The sequence below is a fragment of the Papilio polytes genome, unplaced genomic scaffold (assembly GCF_000836215.1).
Source record: "Papilio polytes unplaced genomic scaffold, Ppol_1.0 DF824269.1, whole genome shotgun sequence".
In the NCBI taxonomy this organism is placed as follows: Eukaryota; Metazoa; Arthropoda; class Insecta; order Lepidoptera; family Papilionidae; genus Papilio; species Papilio polytes.
Genome location: NW_013524935.1, coordinates 3998252 through 4011010, shown reverse-complemented (window position 1 = coordinate 4011010; position 12759 = coordinate 3998252). Strand labels below are relative to the sequence as shown.

General features: G+C 33.4%; 2 protein-coding genes across 3 annotated transcripts; both read left to right on the top strand.

Moving 5' to 3' along the window:
• The first annotated feature begins 811 nt into the window (after nucleotides 1-811).
• On the top strand, nucleotides 812-5834 carry LOC106108532 (pupal cuticle protein). The gene is made up of 3 exons (XM_013289722.1): nucleotides 812-952; nucleotides 4838-5081; nucleotides 5282-5834. The coding sequence occupies exons 1-3, from the start codon at nucleotides 941-943 to the stop codon at nucleotides 5662-5664; spliced, it is 639 nt and encodes a 212-aa protein (XP_013145176.1). The 5' UTR covers nucleotides 812-940; the 3' UTR covers nucleotides 5665-5834.
• A 1099-nt stretch (nucleotides 5835-6933) lies between these two features.
• On the top strand, nucleotides 6934-12248 carry LOC106109758 (chromobox protein homolog 1-like). Of its 2 annotated transcripts, none has more exons than XM_013291362.1 (6): nucleotides 6934-6998; nucleotides 7651-7740; nucleotides 7820-7943; nucleotides 8500-8649; nucleotides 9427-9614; nucleotides 10983-12248. In XM_013291362.1, exons 1-5 carry the CDS (start codon nucleotides 6960-6962, stop codon nucleotides 9606-9608), a joined length of 585 nt encoding a protein of 194 aa, XP_013146816.1. In that variant the 5' UTR covers nucleotides 6934-6959; the 3' UTR covers nucleotides 9609-9614; nucleotides 10983-12248. The 2 variants fall into 2 exon arrangements, with proteins under 2 accessions (XP_013146816.1, XP_013146824.1); XM_013291370.1 differs by having other exon boundaries at nucleotides 6946-7040.
• Nucleotides 12249-12759: the final 511 nt, after the last annotated feature.

Below are 12759 nucleotides of genomic sequence, written 5' to 3'. Positions count from 1 at the left end.
ATAGTTTGTACATTTTCTAGTACCACGCGGACGAAGTCGCGGGCGACAGCTAGTTCATACATATTTTCTATAGAGAAGGAAAAAAATTCTTGGAATTTAATTCAATAAAATAATTAAGTAACTATATAGATTAATAGGTTAGAAATTTAAAGTAAAGAATACACGTAGTCGTTTTGAGAAAGAATTCCCACATAGGAATTGTATGAAAGACGTTTTAAACAAATCAAATTGTACACGAAACCCAGTCGAGGTAATCGAAAATTTTACAACTAATTGTCATCAAGAAGGATTTATAATTTCGTAATAAAACATACTTTAGCTTCTCTCTCTGATTTTAATTAAAGATAGGTTCTAAAATAATGTTATGATTCAAAAGTTTCAATATCGCTACATTAAACACAATACGTTGTTACTAACTAAAATCTATATAATTTCATTAAAGGTCATAACATTTGCCGACAACGGACATAATTTTCATTGTTTCAGATCAATGCATTTGATTAGTGAATTGAAAAACTACGAGATTTTTTCTACGTTAAAATTACTACCGTAAATATGTCGTACACTAATTTAGACATGAAATTAATATATTATTTTAATAATGTAATATGCATACTAATTGTTAATCGCTTTGTTTGAATTTGACCCTTAACATCCTATTCACGTACGAGTTACCGGCGAAAAACGCGTGAGCATCTTAAAAAATAAAATAGTAACATTGCACTTGCCGCGTAGTTAATTCTTACCAATTACGACCAGTCCAAAGCGGGGTGTTTCATATATAAGGGAGCACAATGTGAGCAATCGACATTCCGACTTGGGAAGTGGTTGCAAATACACGTCGCTTAGGCGAAATTCTCGAGGCGAGTACTGGATTACCAGCAGCGCCTGTGTTAGTTCGTTTGAGATCTCCGTTACTTATAAAATAAAAATATTAATCATGCAGTCTATGGTAAGTAAAAACCACATCATTTTATCTATGCCTTAACACATTATCATCACCATTGCAATCTATAGCATTGCTATTTTCTAAAAAAAGCTAATTAAAAAAATAACTTATGTTTAATAGCAACTTTGTTACCATACGAGATATTATCTCAAGTATAATTAAATTGAAATTAGAATTTTTCAAAAACATAGTAACACTTGCGAGAGAAAATAGCATAAATTTTACAGCCGGTTAATTAACTAAGCCATTACGAAAATTATATAGACCCCGAACGATATTTGCATAATCACAGCGACTTTAAACATATATTTAACAATCAATAAAGTCTGTCAAATTGACGCTGCCTAAAGTATTAATAAGAATTTATTAAATCTAAAACTAAACGCTTTTAATAACTTTTACGTTTCATAAATCGATATCTCGACATCATTAGTATTTGTCTGTTCACATTTGAACCAACGTTCAAATGCCTATGCTTTCCCCAGAATGCAATCTTCCGCCGAATATCTTAAAGATCCTGCTTAATTTTATTCCAAGGTCTATCTTGTTTAGAACAATGATACATGCAGTTTCTATCGCCCACAGATTGTCTAAAATATTTCTTATTATGCAAATTTATTTTGTAATTCAATCCCGTGTTGCATTTAGACAATGCTTAAATGACATTGATTAGATCGGTAAAAATAAATATATCATAAGTTCCGATAAATCGTTTTATCAAAAAATAATGCAGTAAATAGTAAGATAATATATCTACATTGAAAAGCATTATGAAAAGCGAAGAAAATCTATGATAATATAATTAAATATTACTGCGTTGGTTTACTTTCGTAAATTTTGTTTCGATTTTTCATTCGATTAACCGCGAAATTGCCGATAATTATTGTGTTTCGGTAGTGTGTTATAGACAATAGAGGAACAACTAAATATTCAAAGTCGTTGTATATCAATGATAATGTAAACATATCGGTGTACAATGGGCGGACACGACACGCATCTTGAATCACAATCCGTTTCAGTGGGCGGGAAAACACGCTAAATTGACTCATCAGCTAATTATTATTTATACAAAATGGCGCCTGAAACTTCTTAAGAGCGTTAAAAAAATGTAAATATGCACCTTATTCGTTTTGATTTACTTGAAAATCGGCAAATACAAAGATCGTTTCATACGAATACACCTTTAAATGACGACAATTTTATTCTTTATCCGTGAAGATATAAAATGCTAGCTTTTTAGTATTGACCAGCTGTTGATGGCTATTTGACCGGGTGTAATTAAAAATAATAAAAAGCAGCCTATGTTACTTACTGATAACGTAGATTTTTAACGGTGAAAGAATTTCCAAATCAGGAAAATAGTTTTTGAGTTACATCAATACATATAAAAATCCAAAAATCTGAATCGTTCCTCTTTATAATATTAGTATAGATATAGAGCAATCTTATAATCTATGTTATGAGATACATGGACAAGGTTTTATTAAATGTTACATTTCTCGTACCGACATAAAATCTTACTAATGTTATAAATGCGAAAGTTTAAATGGATGTTTGTCAGAGTTTGTAGCTTAAACGGCTGTACCGATTTCGTTGAAATTTAGTATAGATGTAGCGGATAGTATGGAATAACACATAGGCTACTCAAATTTGTTTTTTTTTTACTTAAAAGACTCGCGGGCAAAAGCTAGTATAAGAATATTTATTACACGTAACTATACAGATTATGCAAACTAACATTTATCAATCATTGTTTTATTTGTTTCATTTGACCTTCGCGTATTACAACTTCCTAACACCTTCCTCTTGGGCAAGAGCAATGCAACCGTCAAGTGGTTTTGCACCAGTTCGCAGAATTATAATTTCACTATTGCTAAACGTTTTGCAAGAAACTCCATAGGCGAGTCGATGCCAACCACGCCCTGGAATTGTGCCTATTCTTTGATCTGAGAATTAACGCATTCATAACCAAGTGGACAATGAACCTTTATATTGATTTAAGTGTATTTTCTAGCATTAACTACGACTTAAGTAGTCATAAACTTACTGTAATAGATATAAAATACTATATAGATGCTATATTATCGTTATTGAATAAATTAAAAAATAAGTAAGCAAGTTAAAAATCTATGGTGAGGATATTCCATAGACAAACAACCTTACTTCTTATTTATTATTAGATGGATGTATGTGTGTTAGAAGCTATCTCCTGAACGGTTGAATAGACCTATCTAGACGTACTTTTAATTCCACGCGGAAGGAGTCGCGAGAAAAATCTACTGGTTTGTGATATTTTAGAAATTAAAGCGATCTAAATAATCTAGGTTTTGTTAGTATAAACGATTTGGCACAAAGGTGAAGTCTGAAAAGTGAGCTATAACAAGCAAATACTTTGGAGTAACACCCCAAATACGATTAACAACAAATTCTTAGTTGAATCCAAACTATACTATTTACACCTTTTATAGATAATTCATGAATAAATGGAGTCCTAAATTGCGTGTATAAATTGTTAAGTCGAGTTGTACATTATATTATAATGTAAATTTAGTTGTGAACATATTTCACAACCAAACTAATGTCCCTTTTCAAATCTATATTAAATTGTTGTTGCAAGGCTTTGTCTATTGATCGACACAACTATCAATTGTGGTACAAAATGACAGGTTATTTACTTCAACGCTCACCTGTCGTACGTTACACTTATTTTAACTGATTGCTCGGATTCGTGCTACCTGTTTATGTATGTTACACAAAACTAAAAATTACACTATTACACACAAATTGTAATTCTTTTTAAACTACTATCATACTTTCATACTAATATTATAAATGCGAAAGTTTAGATGGATATTTGTTGGAGTTTGTAGCCTAAACGGCAAAACGGATTTTGATGAAATTTGGTATAGATGTAGGGGATACTCTGGAAGAACACATAGGCTACTCACTTTTGTTTTTTTTTTTAATTCTACGCGGACGTAGTCGCGAGCAACAGTTAGTCCAAAATAATAGATATCTTGATCAAGTTTTGGCAAATATTGCTGTCTTATGTACATATATAGTTTTTTTTTTTTGCTGGTATTAAAATGCTACAGGATTGGCACGTATCAAATTCCTATAGACAGTCAAAACTGAAAAATGGAGTAAAAATGCATTGTACATATTTGTGCAATGCCTTTAGAAATTGAATCACGAAACTCATGCTACGAGAACAGACCGTAACTGTGTTATTTAATGAAATTGATTCTATCATTCTCGTGGTTTTAAACCGAAATTTAATATCAAGTTTTCTACTGCGTGTTACATAATATTAATATTCGCAAACGTAACAAACCGCTGTTTCTTGTTTAAGGGCATTTACGTAATTTTACTATAACTAAGTGTTGCTTTTATTTTGTATTGAATTCATTTTTAAACTCGACAAATTGAAATTTTGCAAAAATGTTGAACTTACATTTTTATTACGTTACATGATAAAAAATCACTTCGAAACTTTTAAAATTATAATTTTAACATAACATAACATAACCTTAAGTTATTTTACTGTTACATTGATAACTTTAGAAAATCAGTATAATTTTTATCGTAAACTTCATAAATAACAAAAGAACTGATGAGATGAGATGTCTACAAAACATTAGATCGGATTTGCCAGACCGTTACAAAAATTTCCTATTTTTATTATGTTTTACATCGAACACCTCATTATTATTCAGCGGTAAATGTAACAATAATTACATTCTTTTTTGCTCATATAAAAGTTTCTTATTACTATTGAACAAAAGTGTTCTATCGTTGACATGAATTAAGGCAAATGTATATCTGGAATCCATGAGTAAAATGTAAATACAATTATAAAATGCATAAAACGATATCGTTTTTCCACAGATTATCCTCGCCGCAGCTCTGTGCGTTGCACAAGCATCGTTCTACGCCGGTGCACCGGCACCCGTTCAGCTGAGCCCTGACGGCAAATACGTGTTGGACACGCCCGAGGTAGCCCACGCTAAAGCCGCCCACTACGCCGCACACGCTCAGGCCTCCACTTCCCACGGCGCGTGGGCCCCAGCTGCCGGCTACCTCGGCGCTCCCGCGTACGCCGCCGGCGCTCACTACGGTGCTCCCGGTGCTGGTATGTACCCCAGTTGTTGTTAAATATTTACTTATAGATATGCATTGGATATCATTTATAGCGTGCCACCTATTAAAAATACCTTTTTTTATAATATAACGTGGCAAACGAACAAGCGGCCACCTGAGGAGTCTTAATTCTGATTCTTACGATACTGTTATTCCAAACTACATTTTACTAAACTGATTTTTTATTAACAGGTCTCTTCAAATATGGTCCCGCTCCCCTGGCCCATGACGGTCGTGTGGTCGACACCCCCGAGGTTGCTCACCTGAAGGCTGCGCACATTGCTGCACATGCTGCTGCCCACGCCAGCGCCGCCCACGGTGCCCACGCGGGGGCTATCGCGCCTCTGTCTTACGCCGCACCCCTCGCTCACGGAGCTGGCTACGCCGCTGGTTACGGCAAGTGGACCGGCCCTCCGGCCAACATCCAGCTCACCCACGACGGACAGTACGTCGTAGACACCCCTGAGGTGCAACACGCGCGCGCCGCCCACCTTTCGCAGTACGCTGCCGCCGCCCACGCGGCCGCCGCGGCGCCCGAAGAGGGACCCTGGAACCACGGACACGGCTGGCACTGAACCCCCACTACCTCTGATCCCGGCTTCTTAACTGCCTGATATATTTTTATACAAAACCATATAAAAACTAAAAAAAAATGTTTTTACTGTATATAAGTTCAACGTGACCTGTGTATAGCAACTGCTATTCTTAAGATTAAAAAATATAATAATAAAAATCAAATAAGTTATATAATACTTTTATTTGAAACCCTACAATAACTTTAAATAATGACATCATATCGTAATCTTCTACACAATGGTAATTAATATAAAATGACGGTTCGTTTTACAATGCAAGCTGGAACAGGGTAGTCTTCGATCAACAATTACAATAATATTTGCTCGAAGTGGCAGCCCTAAAGAGCTGTAAATTACTTTATTCAATCAATTATATTCAGTAACTTACTAACGATTAATATGAATACTTGAAATTAAGAAGAAATAATTTGTTGCTGGCTCAGCCAATATTGACATAACTAATTATGCCTACATCGGACAGGTTGAGCTTTAAGTCCCGCAAAAGTAACTCGCGCTTCCGTCTGTTTCTCTCACATACCAACAACAAGTGTTGGATATCTTCTGGCTTTCTGAATATCTCGCAATTAGGGGACAGGTTTTTCATCATCAGATACCCAAAACTTGCTGTTGGATAGAGGCCAGAATGTAGTCTTAGCGCTGCTCTCACATGTCTTCTGCTCAACCCACCCGAGGACCAGGGATAATTAAGTGGCTCACTTTATATTACCCTATACCAAATGCCTTTATGTTTTGCAATTTCTTGACACATGTTATTAATTTATTTATTTTGATGCATGAAATTTTGAATTTAAATAAATATTCTACGTGATCAAGAATAAAGTCCAGAACATTGTCACTAACAGCCGCTAGCTTAGCTGTACGATCTGCCAGCTCGTTTTCCTTTACACCAACATGAGCCGCAACCCATTGCAGCCTCATATCTGAACCACTTTTCAGCAAGGTATAAATAGATTTTAAGACATCATAGGCTATCGTTAGTCTTCTGTAACCAGAGGCGCAACGAGCTAGATTGTTTTATATCTCGAAAACTATCCACTTGATTAAGAGCGTGTACTTTTTAGTACACTTCAGACAGAGTCGAACTATGCTTCGGTAAAAAAATCTCCATTCAACAATAACTTATTTTATTTTTATTTTTATTGCAGGTTTCCCTTAATACATTATTTCTTCTTATGTTTTACAACAAATAACGATGTAAGTTTCATTTATTACATTGCCATATTACTATTACTCTTTGAATGGCGTTGGTTAACCTACTCTTTGCCATACATAACATGGAAACCTGGCAACTCGCGACCAACGCAACCGCGCCGGTTTGTTGATTTTTTGTTCTTGTTTTGTGTGGTTAATTGAAGGTAATTCGTGTTAATATAAATAGAAATACTTATCTTTATTCATGTCATCAATAACTATTCTAACGATAACTATTATAATGGATTACATTAAAAGTTTAGGCAATTTACTATACTTTTAGGAATTGTATAGATACAATCAAAATGGCGGGTAAAACCCTTTTTATGCAATACAGTACTGAAAAGTTCAGTGTATAGTAGGATAATATTTTAGTATGCATTTATGTACTCACCCCCCGCTTTTGTCTTCTTTTATTTCATCAAAACCATTATTGTACAGTTATAATACAAAGGGTTTGTAATTACTTTTAAACTATTCGTAATTCATAAAAAAGGTAAATCTACACTTCCTCTATATTTTGAATTTACCAAAACATCCTAAGACACAATTCTAGGTCTTGTTAATTGTGAGATATTCGATATTTTTACTCTTCTTATGTCAATATACACTATCCTTAAGTTCAATAAAATCAACTTTAACTTAGATGCTTACATTATTTTAAAATTGAACTTTTTTCTAAAAATAAACTTTGTAAAGCACACGATTAATCTTCAACAACAAAAATTTTAACTAGTGCTAAAAGTTAACTATTTAACTATATAATAATTGCAGATGGCAGAGAAGAAGAAAGAGGGAGAAGTAGAAGTGGAAGATGAATATTCTGTAGAGAAGGTTTTAGACAGAAGAGTTAAGAATGGAAAGGTATATTGTAATACAATATTCTAGAGATGAAGAGATAAATGTCAACAATTCACTTACATATAAAACATATATATTTCAGGTAGAATATTATTTAAAATGGAAAGGCTACAATGATGAGGACAACACATGGGAACCTGAAGAAAATTTAGATTGTCCTGATCTTATACAAGCATTTGAGGAAGCAAGGAAAAAGAAAGAAGCAGGTGATTATCTTAATATTCCTAATGCTAATCCTAAGATATGGGTATGGATTACTGACAGTCAAAGATAACCACTAAAATCGATCACTCACAGTTTGCCCGGATGAAGCAGAACAGTGAACTCTCTTAATTCGCTCAATTTGTATCTACATAGAGGGGATATTTCCCCTTGGGTTGATAGGCCCAAAGATTGATCAATCAATTACCCTATTTATTCTACTAAGATTTTCCTATTAGGTTGATTGTATTGGTGTAATCAACCCATCGGAACACTCCATAGGGGCTTGATTTGGGTATCTTGAGATTCACCGCCTGGAGCCATGGCCTAACTTAACTAAGTTAACTGATCTGTTGAACTGATTCAAATCATGCTATATCAGTTAAGCCAATTAAATAACAACTGAATTAATTAATTCCATACTGTTAGTAGTGGACTGTATCTTGGTTTGTAAATAAATAATAGGCTGGTCGATTGGATGATATATTGGTCATTGGTTATTCAAATGTAACATATACAATACGAAAAAGGTTTATTCAAAACGCTTGCATTTACTTTCAGAGGGTAAGATAACAAATAAAATGGAAAAGGAACCGAAGAAGCGTAAGTCTTCAGCGGCAACTCCAGATTTAAAGGGAGCTAAGAAAATTAAAGCTGATGACAAGAAATCTTCCGGATTTGACCGCGGTTTAGAACCAGAGAAAATTATAGGTATGTTTCTATGTTTAGTGTTATTTCTGATGATCTTATCGCTTATTTAAAATAGTCTGTGGTAAGATAAATATAAAAGTAGATAAGAATTTCCTGTTAGATATTTTAAAGTAATGTATAATGTGAATATAAATGACAAAATTAGAATAATCATATTTAATGGCTGCAAAAAAATGACATTGCATACAAAAATACAATTCTTTATAATAGTATAGACTACTATTACTATTTTGACAGTGGTAGTGCCTGTTTTAACGCCCACCCGGTGTAATACCATGACCACACAAAGTACAGGCGTGAAATGGAAGCAATTCCGTGTTTCGTCTGATGAGTGTGGTGCCGGAGGCCTAATTTAAGTCCCTTTCTCTTTACCACCCTTTTCTTTTGAGGAGAGGTTGGGAATAGGAAGTGGATTTGACGGTGGAGGAGATGCATAGGAAGGGGAAATATCCTCTTTATGTGCGTCTCCTCCTCTGTCGGATAAGGGTAGGCAACGCATCTGCAATTGCGGATGTCTATGGGTCTATGGGCAGCGGTCGCTTCGCCATTTTGGCGGTTTCAGGTGGCCGCTTGCTCGTTTGCCACCTTGTGTTAGAAAAAAAAATATACTAGAGACTTTGTCCTCACAGAAATTATAATTTAGTCTATGATAATGTAGGATGCTAATAGTAAAAGAATTATTGAAATTGGTCCAGTCATTTGAGTTTATTTGATATTTAAATAATGTTAGGAATTAAAATAATAGGTTTACTGATAGCATATGACTGACGGTTCCAGGTGCAACAGACAGCAGTGGCGAGCTGATGTTCCTCATGAAATGGCAAGGCACGGATGAGGCAGACCTGGTGCCTGCTAAACAAGCCAACATCCGCTGCCCGCAGGTTGTCATACAGTTTTACGAGGAAAGGCTCACATGGCACACACCTACAGCTGATGAAGCAGCTGCTAATGAGGATTAAGATAAGGTGGGTTCACATCCCCATGTAAAAAAACTGAAACAATATTTAACCCTTAAAAGCTTGATATATCTATACTTCTATGCTACTATAATAAAGCGTAAACACAGACTTATTTGTTGCCTAAGATGTCAGCAATTACAGCATGTTTTTGAATAATAATTTTTTTAATAGAAAGTCCTACACTAACGTGACGCTTTAGGCTATATATTTTCACGCCATTATACTTAGGGGGTAAATATTTTGGATAAAAACCCTAATGTGGGAAAGAGACCATAAGTTGCTGCCAACATCAAGGAAGCAAGGTTGTCGTCATGTCTTTTTGACATTTGTAATTGATGATTTCACAAATGTAAGCAATAAAATAAATTTTTCATAATATCATGCGGATGAAGTCGCACGGGAACAGTTAGTTCTTTTTAAATACAAATTTTTAAGGGAAAAATAAAGAAAAAAATTGTCTTTTCAAAATAGTTAATTGTATAAGGAAGTAAAGACTGATATAATTTTCAAGTATTTTTACTAATACAAATAGTAAAGCTAAAGTAACTCGATCATGGTAAGAAACTCATATCTTACAAACATTATATTTGTAACAAACCACAAGGGTTTAAAGTTAGAAAAGACTGATGTATAATTGCATCATTATATATTTTAATCTTTAATATATTTATTACTTATTACAAATACCATTACAATTTTCACTTCTAACATATTTTATTGGCTTTTATAAAGTGTAGTGTTTGATTTATTTCAGTATTGTGCATTCCAGTTTTAAACCTTTGTTAATATAACAACTCATAAATGCTTTATTATGGAAAAACGTACATATTTGTTTTTTTTTTATTTATTACTGATTTATGCAGCCAGCTTATTTTATTTTGTTTTTTTGCTTTGCGAAGCTTGTACTAATTGTATTCAGTTATTTTCAAATGATGTTTTATTTCTGTTTAGTATGTGGCTATATTATTGGCTGATACAGAAATATACTTTGTTGTTTGAAAATGACCATTTTCGATAATTTTAGCGTTGGAAATTAATAGTTTATATTATTATTTTATAATTATCGATATATATAACTTCTTACTAATATTATAAACGCGAAAGTTTAGATGGATGTATGGATGTTTGTTAGAGTTTATAGCCTTACGGCTGTAAGGATCTTGATGAAATTTGGCATAGATGTTGAGCATAGTCTGGAAGAACACATAGGCTACTTACTTTTGTATTTTTTTTGGAGTCGCGGGTGAAATTTAGTATCTTTATAAGTCAAAGGTTGATCTTAATTAATATATTTTAAAATGCATATTACATGTTGGCGAAATCATATTTTATGTACCATTTATATGTGTTTAATAATTATTATGTGTTCAACAGGTATGGAAACTGGCCATCAACATCCAGCCTACAACAGATGTAAATTATCACATTTCTGTTAATTGTGCTTAGTATATAAGGTTTTTAGTTATAAAATGATTAAGGTATATTTAATAATATACAGAAATAACAATTGTAAATCAATTTTATTGAGTGCAATGTCTGTTTCGAAAATTATAATTGACGTATATAACTGGTGAAATGAATGACATGCAAACGCAATAATAGTGTAATAATAAAAAAAATCTATTAAAGCCTTTTAAAGTTCTCTAAAAAAAACCTTTTAGAATTTTTAAACTAAATTTTAGTCAGTGGCTATATCGTAGACATGATTATTACCCCAATATACATACTTAAGAATAAATTTACTTGATTTCGGGCCTGTCCCACCACTGGCTGATAAAGGTTGGCGGATAAAGTAACGAAATCCGATATTTCTATCGCATATTTTACATGTTGGACTGTTATGTCAATTTACAAAAATTTGGCACGACTGACTCTTATCATGATATATTAAAGACATTGGCAATCCAAGAGGAACTGGATTAAATTTTACTTCTCTTTAAAACTTACGTATGTACAAAGTAGCTTGTAATATTTTAGCCTATATCAGTAACTTTCTCGTCAAGACCGGGTTTTACATGAAATTTAACAAATTGTTAAAGTAATGCAAATACATATTTATTTTTTTTTAATATGTAATTTATCATCTCTATCGATATTGCTACTGTATGGTTACACAAGTTACTACTACATAGAAGGCGAAGAGTGACGCTGGTTAAAATAGTTAAGAATTTATTGTAATATCTGTATTTTAACGATATTGCCGTCTCTCTCACTCTCTAAAAATGGGACCCACCTGCAAGCACTACCATTAGGTTAAAAAAAATATTTCACAATCGGTTCACCAAGGCCGGTGTGTCGTATCACACATAAAAATATAGATACAGACAACTTGCATAAATCCTTTTGAGAAGTCGGTCAAAAACAGAATTATTGTTTAACTATTTCATTTCATATTGAAACTGTCAATGTCCCTCGTTTGACCAGTTTGTTTCCATTAGGATGTAAGATTTCTACAAAAATCCAGTAATATCACTTTATTGTAAAATCTTGTAAAGTAAATGTTTATTTTTATTTTACTACTGAAATTTGGGTTTCTAGTTTTTAATAAGACTACACTTGAAACTTAGCTTACTGTTGATTGTAAGGATTGTAAGTAGTATTGAACTACTAAGACTATCTCATTAAATTTTATATCTAAAACAAGAAATGTTTTATTTTTTAAACTAGAACTTAGTTTGTTAGAAGCGTATCTTTCAGCTGGTTAATCGATTAAAAAATATTGAGAATTTTAATTAAAAATAAAAACAGGATCAGGTAACACAGATCAAGCTTTGCGGCCCATAAAGACTGGTGAAATATTTTTTTGTAATAATAAGGGGGCAAACCAGCGGCGCACATTGGGCTGTACTCAGTTGCTCCATAGACAACTTTATCTGATGTTTGAAATGTCTCTTTTTTTTGCTTGAATGTGCTTTGTATCAGTAAATGCATAGCTTATAACGTAATTTTTATCTTGTATCGATGTTTTTGGCGCAATTAGAACGTTTTCTCTGAAAATTTGTATGGAGTCGCCCTTAAAATTGGCGACAACTCAGCTATCGCACAATTGCGCCTTATTTTCTCAGAGATAACGTTTGTACAACTTGTAACGATTTTTTTGGTATACTATTGGACATGGGCACGGGTGCGATTTTTGACTTATTCAAGGTCA

Bases quoted from the DNA above. Each gene is read 5' to 3' on its own strand.
- LOC106108532 (XM_013289722.1), top strand. The intron at 5,082-5,281 runs GTATGTACCCCA...TTTTATTAACAG, and splicing joins CTACGGTGCTCCCGGTGCTG to GTCTCTTCAAATATGGTCCC.
- LOC106109758 (XM_013291362.1), top strand. From the start codon at position 6,960: ATGGAAACCTGGCAACTCGCGACCAACGCAACCGCGCCG. The intron at 6,999-7,650 runs GTTTGTTGATTT...TAATAATTGCAG, and splicing joins CGACCAACGCAACCGCGCCG to ATGGCAGAGAAGAAGAAAGA. The intron at 7,741-7,819 runs GTATATTGTAAT...TATATATTTCAG, and splicing joins GAAGAGTTAAGAATGGAAAG to GTAGAATATTATTTAAAATG.